We start from the raw sequence: 14702 nt of genomic DNA on the forward strand, positions 1-14702 counted from the left end.
GATGTTGTTGTCGATGTCTACCATCAAATGACTGATTAGTATCCAATATTAATTCCACACGAATCAGTCACATTATTAGATCTTGTCTTGTCGGTCGTCTATGGCGTATTTGGTTCTTGAATTGCTAGTTTTTTCTTCTTCCGGCGGTGGAGCACGGTACTAGCAAGAGCGATACCCACTAAACCCTAAGAAAACTAGAATTGTGTGGGATACCAGACGTTCTCACACAAACTGATGACACACTCACACGTACACCTTTTTGCAAGTTTTTCACGGGCTAAAGAAAACCAAAAACCTGGCCGGCTGTCATTTTGTGCAGTTAGCACGCTCAAACAGTTGCAGCATTACTTGCAATTTAATGTACTTGTGGAGTAACGTTCCAGTGCATTTAGTACCACTGATGGGACGCCCGTTACTTGTTAATTACAAGTTCAAAAGCTGCGACTGACCTGCTAGTTTAGTGAAGCCAATGATGCCATTTTATAAAATCTACGTGCCGTTTTGCGACTTAGAAGAAGAGGGATCGGAATTGTTTATTTGGTGTTTTTCAAGTTCCAACAGAAGCCTGTAAACACCTCCTCCACTCCAAGCCAAGTGTATCACAATCTGCATCACTTCATGGTGGACACAGGAGTACGTTCATAGTCTTTCTTAATTTTAGCGCTTTTCTCGCAAGCCAAATTGAAATACCAAAGGAAAGAAGTGCAATTAACTTTTTTCTAGTAAAATTGTAGATTGATCATCTAAAACAGGACGCGGATAGTGGTTCAATTTTCCCAGTAAAGGCATGGATCCTAATTAATTAGTAAATATTGGTAGATCTTCGATCTGTTGCTTGCAGCGCTGCACTACGTACAAAAAGCTTTGGTATATATATATATATATATATATATATATATATATGCACATTTCCACGTACAGGGATGATAATGTTTGTAATTGACCACAGAATTTAAGGAGGTGGTGTGGCTGGCAATGATCATGCCTCTGGATTCTCTCTGCTTAACAACAACAATGTTGTGAAAAATAGTGCAGTGCAACCACCATTTGTCACCATGAGAACAAAAGCGAAGCAAATTAATCAAAGCAACCTCAATTTCCGGGCATGATTTTCAAAGGCGACAAAACATTCAAACTTACGCGCTCCCTCGATTACTCAATCCTTCCAGTAAATGTCAAATAAAATAATTAATTAAGTTGTGTGTGTATATATATATATAGCTAGCACAAACTTTAAGCTCTACAAATATATATGCAGGCCACATATATTTCTTTCAATTTTTTTTTTTTTTTTTTTTTTTGACTCCGTCTATAAAATTGTTATGTCTCTTAACATTAAGATGAGAAAAATTAATACATATGATTTTGAATAAAAATCTGTGACTGTAGATTGACCACGAACTCTAACAAAAAATATTTCCGTTTAAATAATTAATAATGTATAGGGTGGTGTGGGTGTGAACTTAATTCTTTCTAATTCGAGCAATATGATCTGCTTGGGTCTTCATTTGCAGTGAAAAACGAGCGCAAAATGGCCGTGTGCTTCATTAGTCTAGAGGGAAGGAATGGAAGTGGAACCTTTATTAAATCCTCCACCTTCTTTTTCCATGTAATCGGGGAGGCTTCCTTTGACTTACCTTTCTTTCTACGGCATCTTTTGCACTTATTATCTGTGTTTATATTTTGTATCCTTGCGCCATTCGATACTCCATACACCTACTCTGTGTTTTTATCTGCACCTTGAAAACGGAGATTCATGCATGGGATTTACAAACGAGACTTGTCTCCATTGAATTGAATTTTGACGCTTGTTGCTTTTGTCTTACCAAGTCAATTTTCACCCTTTTATTCATTCATGCAAATTCCAGAAAGTTTATTAATCTCATTTTCTTTTAAACCAAAAATATTGAGCAAGTTAATTTGTAGATTATTATTATTATTTTTAAAAAAGAATTAATTATCTACTTTTCGAATACACTATTACGCACGCACGCATGCATGTGAAGAGTCATGCGTTTTTTTATTTTTTTATTTTAATTGAAGAGGAAATAGGGGAAAGAGTCATGCGTATTATTCAACAACAATATAACTCATGCTAGCTAGCTGCTTTCATTTTAACATTTGCCTCCTGTAAATTCTTAAACTGTACGTTTTTGGTCGGTCGGCATGAGTAAATTAATATAAGGTAAAAATGTCAGTCAAAAGCAATATCATAAAAAGTGTGTTAAATAAAGTTTTAAAAAGGTAAATATTGAAAAGTACTTTTTGCGGAAATTTTTTGCCTTTAGTGTTTATAGAAGAAATTCGTTTGACAAGCCAATTAAGTGTTATTAAAAAGTTAAAAAAAAAAAATCATAGGAATAGTTATTAATTACTGTTTACAATCTACAAATTAAGGAAAACACTGGCCCATTTCATCTTTAAAAAAAAAAAAAGGCACATAGATTAGCCTAAGCGAAATGTTAAAGGAAAAAGCTCAATTATTTTTTTTGAAGGCAAAAACTGATCAATTCAACTGTAAAAATACAGACTAAATGAAGAAAGTTTGTAAAGAGAAAAAAAAGAAAGGGAATAAGAAGAGAAAACAAAGGATGACATCTTTATTTAGTTTGTATTTTCACATGGTATCAGAGTTAAAGATAGTGAGATTAAACCTTAACTCCGTCAAATCACCCCTCATTTAAATTAAATATTTTACGTGTTGGGCATCACCTATTAAAAGGGAGTTTGAGCTCACACGTGAGGGGAGTGTTAAAGTATTGATTAAGTAATTAAATTTACCTCTTCTTATCAGTTTAAACTTTTAGAATAACTGATGATTTAACATCAACAATTGGGAAAGACATACGACAGTCACATTAATAATAAATAATCATATTATAAAAGCTTATAAGATAGAAAGACAAATGTGCCTTAGTGACTGACTTAGTGTCTATCGTCTTCAACTTGTACATCAACTTTCGTGCCCGCTAGCTCCACTAAAAATATTATTTGTTCTCTCCTCTAAAGTGGTCGTAAGATTTTTGACCTATAGCTAGCCTCATCGGATAGCACCAAAATTTTGCAATATTTCTACAATCATCAACCAAGACCTCCCAGTCATTAGAAGTTAGAACCAGTCTAACAGCACGTGCGGGTCAAGTCATTGCATCTTGTTTTTCGAGTTAATTTGGTTAATTTGTAATATTTGATATTTGGACCCGTTGAAATTAATAATTGAGACATATATATATATATATATATATATATAAGACATCATGGACAACACATGTCTTAATCTCAATGAGTCTTAAGTTGTAACTAAAATCGGATTCAAAGAGAGAGAGAGAGATATATTATGATGATTTTAGGTGTAGAATAATAGGGATCATTAACCGAGAGGTTTGTCGTACAAGATTTATGCAGTAAATAATAGTCTAATGTACCGAAAGGCCATAAGCTGGGGTCCATGGGAGTCAAGCCCCGTTTAATGTAAAATGCTTCTTCAACTAATTCTTTTATGAGTAGGTAGGTCTTCCTAGCTAGTGTGATTGTTTTCTTCAAAAAAGCACGCCTTTGTGTCCCTCTCACATGCATCCCAAAATGCCTTTCCCTTATTTGGAGGTTGTATGATGTGTGTTCATACTTCATTCATATATACCAAAGTGCATCCATGGCCATAGGCGAGAGGGATGGTGGAACATATCATTCATTATATTCACCTCAAATTGGATGCACATGCATGGTTGATTGAACTCTCAAATTAATTATGTAAACTAACCAATCTTATAACAAATCTATAATAATTGATTAAGATTATATTCCAATATATTAATCTTCACAAAAAGTAAGAGATATATGGAACCATGTGAGAAAAGAAAACATGTCACGTGAGGGGGTTTTCACAAAAAAAAGAAAAAAGAAAAAAAAGAAAGAAAGTGGATCCTATTAGATATAGCTAGCTAAGGACATGAAGAAAGCAGCCTCGTATAATTATTTATAACGCGTGCAAGAGGGTTAGCATAAAGAGAAATTTTAATTTTAATTTTAATTTTGGGATTATATATTTTATAAATTAAGGGAAAAAGCTTAATTGTATATATATTTATAAAGATTGAGGGTTGGTTAAAATATCATGTAGATGTAATTGTAATGATCAGATGGATGATGGGTACTGATCGACAATTGAATGATGATGGGAATGATAATTTGAATTGTGGTAATGTATTTAGCAATCATAAGATAGAGTTTAATCTATTACTAACCTTTTTGGGATTGGATAAAGTTGTTCTAATTAAGGTGTGCATGCTCATTATTTATGGTGGTGATTTGATTAATTAGTACAATCCATGATTAGTACCTGATTCAAGCGTACCTCTCTCTTTCTCTTCACATGTGACAACTTTGGGTTTTATTAATTTAAATTCATTATATAATTGCATCTAATTAATCAAAAGTACAAATGAACTTTATTCAAAAAAAAAATTAAAAAATAAGTTTACTAGCTAGAAAGTTGGTCAAGGAGAACATGCCAGTCATCACTAATCAACTAATTGCTCATCACCACGCCCATAGTTACACACTAGCTAGGTGGAAAATTAGACACCCTTTCTTTCTTCCCAATTAAGGAATTATATATATATATATAGGACATGATTATCCTTATTTATTTTAAAATTGGAAAATTATTAATGGCCAATTAGGGAGTACTGTCACACACACACATATATATATATATATATATATAATATCAACATTTTGAGATATATATAAAAGTAATTTTTAGCATTTCTTTTAACAAAATTGATTAATTATCTCTATCTATTTGCCTTTTTAATTTGTTTCCTCATTTTCACAAAACCCATGACTAAAAATTCTAAATACTATATAATTTGTAATTAAATTAAAAAAATACCATTCGATATCATTGAAATTCAATGCCTTCTTTTTAATTATAATTTGTGTGGTAAACCGTAAATTCCCACTGTTGATATGTTTAATTATAATAATTTAAGAGTTAACAAATCAATTTTTTTCTTAATTATTTCACAAATTATAATAGCCCAAGCCTTACTATAAATTGAGTTTATCAAGTTTTTCAAAACTTAAATTGTTGCAATATATATAAGGAAATGAGTAGAGTCATGTGGATTGTGGAATCCGGTAGATAGAACCACGTGTATCGATCGTAGGTGATGAACTGAATAAGATGAGTTAGAATGAATAATTGTTATTAGGGATAATTATTGTAGGATCGTGTACTAAAAAGAAAAGAAACGGCCATACTGTACGTATATTATTTATTTGGGGGGTCCAGATATAGTCATTCAGTAGTAATTAATTACTAGTATTAATTGTAAATATATATATATATATATGTAACGGATATATTGTAGAGATGATCAATGTGTTGTTTCTCTTTACTGTTTCTCATCAACTAAAACAGTCTGGTCTTTAAAGGAGGGAATTCAAGAACCATAAAATGAAAAAAAATAAATAAAAAATAATCGTGATTAATTAAGTTGGCTAATGATATCACCCACCGAGATTAATCGTGGGCCCACTCTCAGACGATCAGTAGTGAGTAGCAAGAGTGAGCTATCGAGTCAGTGAGATTGCCTTCACACTCATCGTTGGCTCATCATTTGTGTGGGATGGGATGGGGGATTACGATGGCAATTGAACAGTTGTGAAGGGCAAGTGTGGTAAAAGGACGTGGTGTATTATTAAGCCAAACTTCTTATTTAAACAGCCTACATGCAACGGCCGGAAAACAAGGCCTACTATCATTCTCTTCTATATTTCACTTACTCTCTCTCTCTCTCTCTCTCTCTCTACACAGAAAATCTCTTTTTTTTTTTTTTTTTTAAAGCTAGCTCGAGTGACCGACTCTGAAATATTCAGGCAAAGGCAGAATATATCTAAAAATCTAAGGCTATCTTTTATTGATAGAATCATATATACATGATGAACTTTAACAAGTCATCACCAGCCAACTCACCCTCCTCCTCGTCCAAGTCCAAAAGAAAGCAGCCACTAGAAAACCAACAGCAACAACAAGGTCAAGGAGAAACGAGGTTTCTCGGGGTAAGAAGAAGGCCGTGGGGAAGATACGCTGCAGAGATAAGAGACCCTTCCACCAAAGAGAGGCATTGGCTCGGCACCTTCGACACTGCCGAGGAGGCCGCCTTGGCCTACGACCGTGCTGCTCGCTCCATGCGTGGTTCCAAGGCCCGCACCAACTTCGTTTACTCTGACATGCCACGTGGCTCTTCTGTCACCTCTATCATCTCCCCCGACGAATCACACCACGACATCTCCGCCCTCTTCGCTCCCCAACAGCAGCAAAATGATCATACGGATACCCACTCCGCCACCCACCTGTTCTTCGGCCAGGACCCTTTCTTCGATGCTGCCGCGTGTCCTTTTTCCGCCGGGGACGGCTGGGCTCATCAGGGGACTGCAACCGTCGGGTCTAATTACCAGCCCATTACGGGTATTATGGATGGTGGGCTGCCACAGTCACAGTCACAGTCACAGCCACAGCCACACAGTTTCTCTTACTCATCCCAATCCCAAGACCCTGAGCTTCCACCTTTGCCTCCGGACGCATCCAGTTTCTATGGGTCTGGAGTGGCGGGCTCAGATATGGGCCAAGGAGTTTGGAATGAGAGCAGCTTCTTCGGGTTCTCTGAACAAATTAGTTCAAATGAGCTGGAATCAGTAGTTAGTGGGCCGCATGTGGGCTTCGATTCTAGTGAGTTTGTGCAGCACAGCCCACTGTTTGGGAGGATGCCACCTGTTCCAGACACAAGTACGGATGGATTGGATTTGGGCTCGCCATCTGTGTTCTACTATTAAATTAAATTAAATTAAAGTAAGATAAGATATATGTACCGGTGTGCTTTTTTGGTTGTGATAAAGGCTAGTGTTGGGCTTGGAATGCAAAAGCCCGCTGCTTTTCTTTTCTTTTTTTTTTTTGTTTTGTTTTGTTTTTTTTTGTTTTGTTTTTTTTTTTTTTATGTTTTTGTTTTTGTTTTCTTTTAGCCCGAGGCATAAAAGCGTAATGTATTTGGTTTGGTTAAGTTAAGCGTATTGCGAGATTTTGACCCTTTCGGACTTGGAATTGCCTAAAGGGTCCAATTAATTAATTAGAGCTAGAGTCCACGGGCAACCAGCCCATTCCTTCCTCCAGAGTCCAAGATTTTGTTGAGACTTGAGCATAAAAAAAGTAAGGAATTTGTTGCGAAAAAAAGGAGTAAGGAGTGCGTATTTATTATTTTTATTCCGGGAGAAACACGCTGATTTTTTCATCTTCTGGGGATGGGCCAACGCGTTCGGTACTTGAATTCAAATTTCAATGGGGTCAAAATGTCAACTCCACATTTGAGCAAGAGTCCAGAGTCCAGAGTGTGGAAAGGATGAGCAATTTTGATATGCAAGGCCAGCAACATGCCACGTCTTCTTTCTTTTTCTTTTAACGTCTCTCTCTTTTTAGTGTTGCCAAATACCAACTAGCTAGCAAGTAGGGTCAGACATCCCAAATAAAGATATCATTCATAATTTTACTTACTTTTCACTAACCCAACGCAACTCTCTCACATCACGCCTCTCCACCATTTGCCAAGAAATTTCAAGTTGGTATGTATTTATTTATTTTAATTTAATACAACCGGAAACAAAATGGGGTAGTCAAGATGAGTTTTTCTTGCTCTTAATTTTAGCATAGGAAAGAAAATCAAGGAGAGTAAGAATGCTTACATAGCAATAATACGTGTGGCAAAAAAAAATATGATCATCGATTGAGAAGAGCAAGATACAAAAAGAAAGATAAGTACCTCACACATTCAATTATTCAAAATATGCACTAGACCATATCTTCTTCTTTACTAAAAGAAGAGTTTTCCATAATCTATTACTGACTTAGGTATAGAAGTCTCTAAAGCCTTCTTTCTTAATATTTGCAAGTATACTCAATTGAGGTAATCGTAGTTGAACGGATTTCGGCTTCATCAAACATAGGCATTGTGTAAAATTCTATAGAAATTACTCAAAGCTACCATGTTATAAAGTCTCCTTAATATAAACTATGTCATTTCGTTTTACATGGCCTATTCCGATAGTGACTACGGCATCAAACATTGGAAATCACTAACCAATAGATAAGTTTAATAAAACACACTTTCAGTGAGTTTCAAATTTTATTATAATCATTATGTGTTAGGGTAACTCACTGTATGAATTAAATGATTAAATAAATAATTTCTTTTATTGACTTAAGTTTTTGGTATAACTGACAATGATTTTGAGTTCGAACATTATCTTTGTCGCATCACATTTCAATTAAGAAGAAACATGTTTTTTTTTTTTTTCTTTAATTTTTACACAGGTTGTCCATTGAATTTGTGAGTCCTACAAATTCAATGTTTAATTTGCAAAAGAGATAGATGGCAGATATACAAGTAACAAGTCTCTTTAATGCAATTATACCATTTAAAGTTGGTCCTAGTACTATGCTACAACTGTGAATCCCAAAATGGATTATATTGGATGAAAAAAGAAAAGGCGTAAAATATGGGAATACCTCATATCTAGTAATTGCTTGGAAGTTGGAAGATTAAAAACTTTTTCAACGGAAGCAAGAAGGGTCAAAAGATGATGAAGAGGAGAAAGGTTCAATGTAGGAGCGGTGATGTGATGCTTATAAGTTACAAGAAAAGGGAGGGTGTGAAGCATTGCGAAGTTTCAGCTCAATTGAAGAAACACCGTACGTGGCACCATTCAGAAATGTAGATTCTATTAATGTATGTATGTATGTATGTATCAAGAGTGAGTCTTGCAACTCTTGTTCACGCAAGACACGACTCTCTCAATCTTGAATTCTTGATCATTCAAATTCGGTGATGATGTTGGCGCTGACATACATTATATATGATAAATCATGTGGTGGGAATTGGTCTTCGCATCTTGCCGTCTTCGTTATGAAACTTCCCAGCAAAGACTCAAATTAGCTTAATAAATATATGAATGTCAATTGGTTGGAGAATAAATGGGTCAAAAGTTTTATTTTTAAGCTTTTGTTAAAAGTGCGTTTTGATTATTTTTAAGCTTTTTAGATCATTAAAAGCACTTTTAATTTTTTTTACCAAACAAGTATTTTTTTCTTCAAACGAACTTTTTGAATGTTAAAAACACTTTTAGACTCCTCAAACGCAATTCTAAATAGGCCCTAAGCTTAGTATTATTTTTATTATTATTCTCGTCTTTTGTGTCGCTGAATGAGAACCCAACGCGCTTAATTCGCACGCGGGAACAAAATAGTAGTGACCACGTGGCTGCGCTTTTACGCGTCATAGAAACCAGAGGGAGAAATAGAATACAACAACTAAGCGAGGTTAGATTCAAGCTTCAAAGTAATTATAATCTAATTATAATCTTTTTTTTATTATTATTATTTTTTTTTTTTTAATTGGGTGTGTGAAGAATTCAACTGGGTCCCCGACAGATTACCACATTTTCACATTCATTGTCCTTCCCCCTACACCAGTTACCCACCAGGACTTTTTCGTCGTTTGAACTTGATCGACCGACCAACCCAGTTTTTTCCCGTTCACACTCTGTCTCTCTTTGCATCCTCTCTCGTCTTCGTTAAAATCCTCCACACTGTTTCCATGTCTATCTATTTCACACAACTACTTGTAGTTGTACAACCCCGGCCAGCAGCATAAGTAACTGCGGTTTGCTACCTCCGTTTTCACCAAGTCAATAGCAACCAACCAACATATCGACTGGAGAGACACAACCACGGGGGAATTTTCGGAGTATTAATTTCCGGTTTGAATTTGCCTTTGAGAACCAGCTCTACAGGTGAGACAAACTCGAGCTCCTCATATTTCTTTTTAGTCTATTTTTCTTCTAGGTGTGCCGGAGTTGACTAATATGCTTATAACAATATAACATGAATGAATGTCTGTCACTGCTAAAGTTTTTTATGGACGACTGAAATTTATTATAACAAAAAAAACATCTCTCCAGCAAAGAGCTGGAACTCAGATGCAAAGGAAAGCATCTACTTACAATTAGTTTCAACCAACGTCCCACCAAACAACCTGTACAATCTATACAGACCCATAATCTCAATCTTCTGAGATATTACAGACTTACTATATGTAGCAAAAGGATCACCTACAACCAGCACACACAATACACAACAGCTTAAAAAAAAAAAAAAAAAAACACCCAAAAGAAATTATCCAGCAGCATCACCAGAATGCTAAACCACAACTTAATCGATGAACAATTTCTACTTAATAATAGTAATCATACCAAATGAATTCTAATAATTCTCTTTTATAAAATATTGTGAAAGCATTGCTCACCGGGGCGACTTAATTTCTCTAGGAATAACCATGGCTAATTACTTGCCCAATTTTCATTGGAAGTAATCTCCAGCCAGATTTTCAGCTTGAATCCCAACAATTATTAGCAATTCCACCTTTAAAAATGCTTCAAAATACAGTGCATCTCTTTCCAGCCACATAGACAGACAACCTGCCAGTAAAAAGAGCGGGTATGATGAAAGGAAAATTTTGTGTAGTCCAACTTTGTACTACTGCAGATCCAAATGCTAAATGTTTTCTGATTTGAGGATTTGCAGGAATGAATGCCAATCGAGTTGCTAGGAATTATTGGTGAAATTGACTGACCTAATAGGGAGATCAAGATACCCAATCCATACCTTAAAATTTCAGCAACTTCAGATAATTCAATGGACTTCAAAAATGTAGGAATCGTGGATGTAGGGATGGCAGTAGTGCAGCAACTATGGAATGAGGTAACACAACAGGCAATGGAACTTGGGAGTGAAACAAGCGATGTCGTGCTTAACAAGGGCAGCTTTCAGGAATTCTCCAAGACTATTTTTGAGCTGAAAATGCTCCTTGCTTCGCTGAATGCCCAGAAAATTGTTGATGCAACACATTCAGAATCCACAACCGCTGCATTAGAGACCTTGAGTTTTCAGCTGAAAAAAGCCTGCAAGATCATTAAAGATTACAAATCTGGAAGCCGCATCCGTCTCTTATTTAAGTCACACTCAATACTCTTGCAGATGCAGGATGTTGCCAAAGATATTGCCAAGGCCATTTCCTCGTTTCAGCTGATCAATCTTGACATCGCCCTGAACTTGAAGAATATGACTAACCAGATCATTGACAATCTGAGCACAATGGAGTTTCAGTCAGCACTAGCAACAGACAAAATTGCTTCAGAAATAGAGGATTCAATATCCCAGAACAGTAAGGATCAGGAGAACGCTGTAAAGCTCCTGGGGAAGATTGCAGAAGCGGTTGGTGCTAGTATGAATGCATCCATGGTACAAAATGAGCTGGAACTTCTGAAGCAGGAGAAAGAAGAAATGGAAGATCAAAAGAAGCAGGCAGAGGCACTTCAGTTATCGCAGTTGATACAGTTCTTGTACAGTACAGAAATTGTAATGAGGCCACAGGACGAGATAATTGCCGCATACCACCAGCAATACCCAATTGATTCATTCATATGTCCATTGTGCAACAACATGATGGCAGATCCGGTTGCGATCCTTTGTGGCCACAGCTTTGAGAGGAAAGCGATACAGGAACACTTCAAAAGTGGAGAGAGAAAGTGCCCCACCTGCAAACAGGAGCTTCTATCTATGGACCTTACTCCAAATCTTTCTCTTAGAAACTCTATAGAAGAATGGAAACAGCGGGATATGGACTTAAAATTCCAAGCTGCGGTGCCTGGAATCACCTCAAATGACCTTTCCAGACAGAAAAAGGCCTTAGAGAATCTGCAAGTTTTGCTGGAGGTACCTTCATATGCAGCCAAGTTTGCGGAGGAAGGACTCATACGAAAGTTGGTGGAGATCCTAAAAGACAAAGAGCTAGACAGTGCAGCAGCACTAAAATGCCTTTACTGCCTAGCTAAATATTGTGACAATCAAAAGGTAAGCAAATGCTGGGTAATAGTATCAGCTCACCACACTTCCATTTCATCTATAAACCAACTAAATGTGAGAACTTTTGTTGCTTGGAACTTGCAGGAAACCATTATTAAAGCTGGGGCTGTTCGTTGCATCGTGAAGCAGATATATAAAGATGGCACAGAACCTGATGCCATTGCAATCTTGTTGGAGCTGTCAGAAAGAGAAACACATGCGGAGAAAATTGGAAGTACAAAAGATTGCATTCCTCTTTTGGTTTCTTTACTCGCTAACAATAACCCTGACATTTCACAGAAAGCCCACAAAGTGTTGCAGAACCTCTCCTCCAACACACATTTTGTGGTCAAGATGGCTGAAGTTGGACACTTCCAACCATTTGTGGCTCGCTTCAACCAAGGTAATATTATTTTCCATATGATACCTATCAACTGGCAAACAATATACCAACCTGGATCTCTCCTTGCAGGACCTCAAGAGACCAGAACATTGATGGCTGCAGCATTGATAGAGATGCAACTCAAGGAGAGCAGCATTAAGGACTTAAAAAACAAGCAGTTCATACATAATTTAGTCCAGATGCTCTCTTCTAGTGCCCCAGCATGCAAAGTAGCTTGCCTCAGATCTATCAAAAAGCTTGTAGAGTACCCCAAGATGGTAAAGCGACTTCTGAAAGACCCTGTTACAATACCACATTTGCTTGGTCTCATTTCATTTGTCAGGTCTGACCCACATGAGAAACAAGAAGCAGCTGAGATTCTTGCTCTACTGATTGGAGCCAGTCAGCAATTTGAACTTCAGAAATATCGGGGCTTGCAGGAACTGCAATCAAACCACAATGTCAATCTCCTTTTGCAGGTCGTAGCCAGCTCCGATCCTAAAACTAAGGTTAAGTTCTTACACCTGCTGGTTGAGCTCAGCCAAAAATCTGAAACAGCTCAAAACCTAATTCGATCAGATGAGGATGCAGTCGGGCAACTCTTCTCTTTGCTTCACAGTGACCAGCCTGTGGTGAAGCGGTGGACAATGAGGCTCATATACTGCATTTCTGAAGGTCATCCTGCTGGGGTTCCACTACCACCGTCTCCTGCAAAAGAAACAGCAATCACCACCCTGGCAGGCATCCTCATCTCTTCACCAGATACTGAAGAAAGGTCCATTGCTGCTGGAATCATCAGCCAGCTTCCAAATGATGATGTTGATATTGATGAGATACTCCGCAAATCAGACACATTAAAAGCCATTCATGAGGTGATTTGCAGTGCCGATGAGGAAACTGATGGAAACATGGCTCCTGCTGGCCATGGGCCTTCTTTGCTAGAAAATGCTCTAGCTGCACTTTTACGATACACAGAACCTACCAAACCTGAACTTCAGAGGCAAGTGGGCAAACTTGAACTGTACCCATCGCTGGTTCGTGTTCTCTCCAGGGGAAGCTCACTTGCCAAGCAGCGGGCAGCCATTGCACTTGCCAAACTATCCCAATATTCCACCAGCCAGTTAGTCTATGATGCAACCATCGTGGCAAATCAAGCCAAGCACTCCATGCCACTGATGAATGTGATGAAGCTCCTAACAAACATGTCCCGGTGTTGCTCAACCTCATCAGAGAATGTAAGTATATGTTCCGTTCATGGTGCCGCTTGTTCATCTAGAGATACATTCTGCCTTGTCAAGGCAGATGCAGTGAAGCCACTGGTGCGAACTTTGAGTGAGACGGAGTCTGGTGTAGCAGAGGCTGCTTTAATGGCACTTGAAACATTGCTAACAGAGCATAGCACACTGTCTCGTGCAACTGCAGCCATTGTGGACAGCCAGGGAGTGGTGGCCATTCTACAAGTCCTGGAGAAGGGATCCTTGTCTGCCAAAACCATAGCCTTAGATCTCTTCCAGAAGATCCTAAGGAATACACAGATCGCCGATACATTATTTCAGCGGTCCGAGGGGATCCTCATCCAGCTTCTGCATGATGCTGAACTAAAGAAAAAAGCAGCTTTGGTGCTAAAGCAAATGAAAGTTCTTCCAGACCAATCTTCATACTTCTGAGTTCATTTGGTTCTAAAGCAGGAAACTAGAGTAACGCATCTGGTCTTCAACCGTATAACATCAAAAGGGGCCTCGTAGAGTGTTGAAAACAGTTATTGATGCACTACGCGCTTGACAAAACTTGATAGCGAAGGAGAATGAATGTGCTCAAGATCGAACTTCAGCTTGGGAACGTTGAAAGTTTTCTTGGTGAGATAATGCCATGCTACTGGCTCTAATATTACGATCGAGATGATGGACCTGCCAAAAAGTAGGCAGAGAATACCGGTTCAATGATCTCAGACAATTTTATTACACAAGTGTACATGTGAATATTTCCAGGAATAGAAACAAGCATAACATTTCTGATGGGCATAAATAGCCATTGTTGGCCTTGTACAGAAGCTGCAGCAGCACCTGAAATCAGATTCTGCGGATTATATTTATACCATCCAGTTTTCAAGCTACAGTCCACTTCAAAGATAAACTAAACAAAAATCTCCGCCTGATAGTGTAACTGTCACTTCATTTGTAGGAGAATCGGTACATAGTTTAGAAACCGACGACGTTATTTTGTATGGCATGGGACAATATGCAATTTTTTGTGTCTCAGACTCAAGACATGATCTCCAATCAATGTCATCAATGACGCGGCACATGAAACTGAAAACCATAATTTTGTGTTAACAACTTTCGCTACAAAAATACGAAATGTGAT

General features: G+C 37.5%; 2 protein-coding genes across 3 annotated transcripts; both read left to right on the forward strand.

The window, feature by feature from the left end:
* The first annotated feature begins 5943 nt into the window (after nt 1-5943).
* On the forward strand, nt 5944-6840 carry LOC132176898 (ethylene-responsive transcription factor ERF087-like). Its single transcript, XM_059589057.2, has one exon. The coding sequence runs from the start codon at nt 5944-5946 to the stop codon at nt 6838-6840; it is 897 nt and encodes a 298-aa protein (XP_059445040.2).
* Nucleotides 6841-9511: 2671 nt separating this feature from the next.
* Nucleotides 9512-14631, forward strand: LOC132179442 (U-box domain-containing protein 44). Of its 2 annotated transcripts, XM_059592172.2 has the most exons (4): nt 9512-9846; nt 10637-11965; nt 12062-12359; nt 12429-14631. In XM_059592172.2, the coding sequence occupies exons 2-4, from the start codon at nt 10748-10750 to the stop codon at nt 14003-14005; spliced, it is 3093 nt and encodes a 1030-aa protein (XP_059448155.2). In that variant the 5' UTR covers nt 9512-9846; nt 10637-10747; the 3' UTR covers nt 14006-14631. The 2 variants fall into 2 exon arrangements, with proteins under 2 accessions (XP_059448155.2, XP_059448154.2); XM_059592171.2 differs by having other exon boundaries at nt 10637-12359.
* The last annotated feature ends 71 nt before the right edge of the window (nt 14632-14702 follow it).

The sequence above is a fragment of the Corylus avellana genome, chromosome 4 (assembly GCF_965113065.1).
Source record: "Corylus avellana chromosome 4, dhCorAvel1.hap1.2, whole genome shotgun sequence".
NCBI classification, from domain to species: domain Eukaryota; kingdom Viridiplantae; phylum Streptophyta; class Magnoliopsida; order Fagales; family Betulaceae; genus Corylus; species Corylus avellana.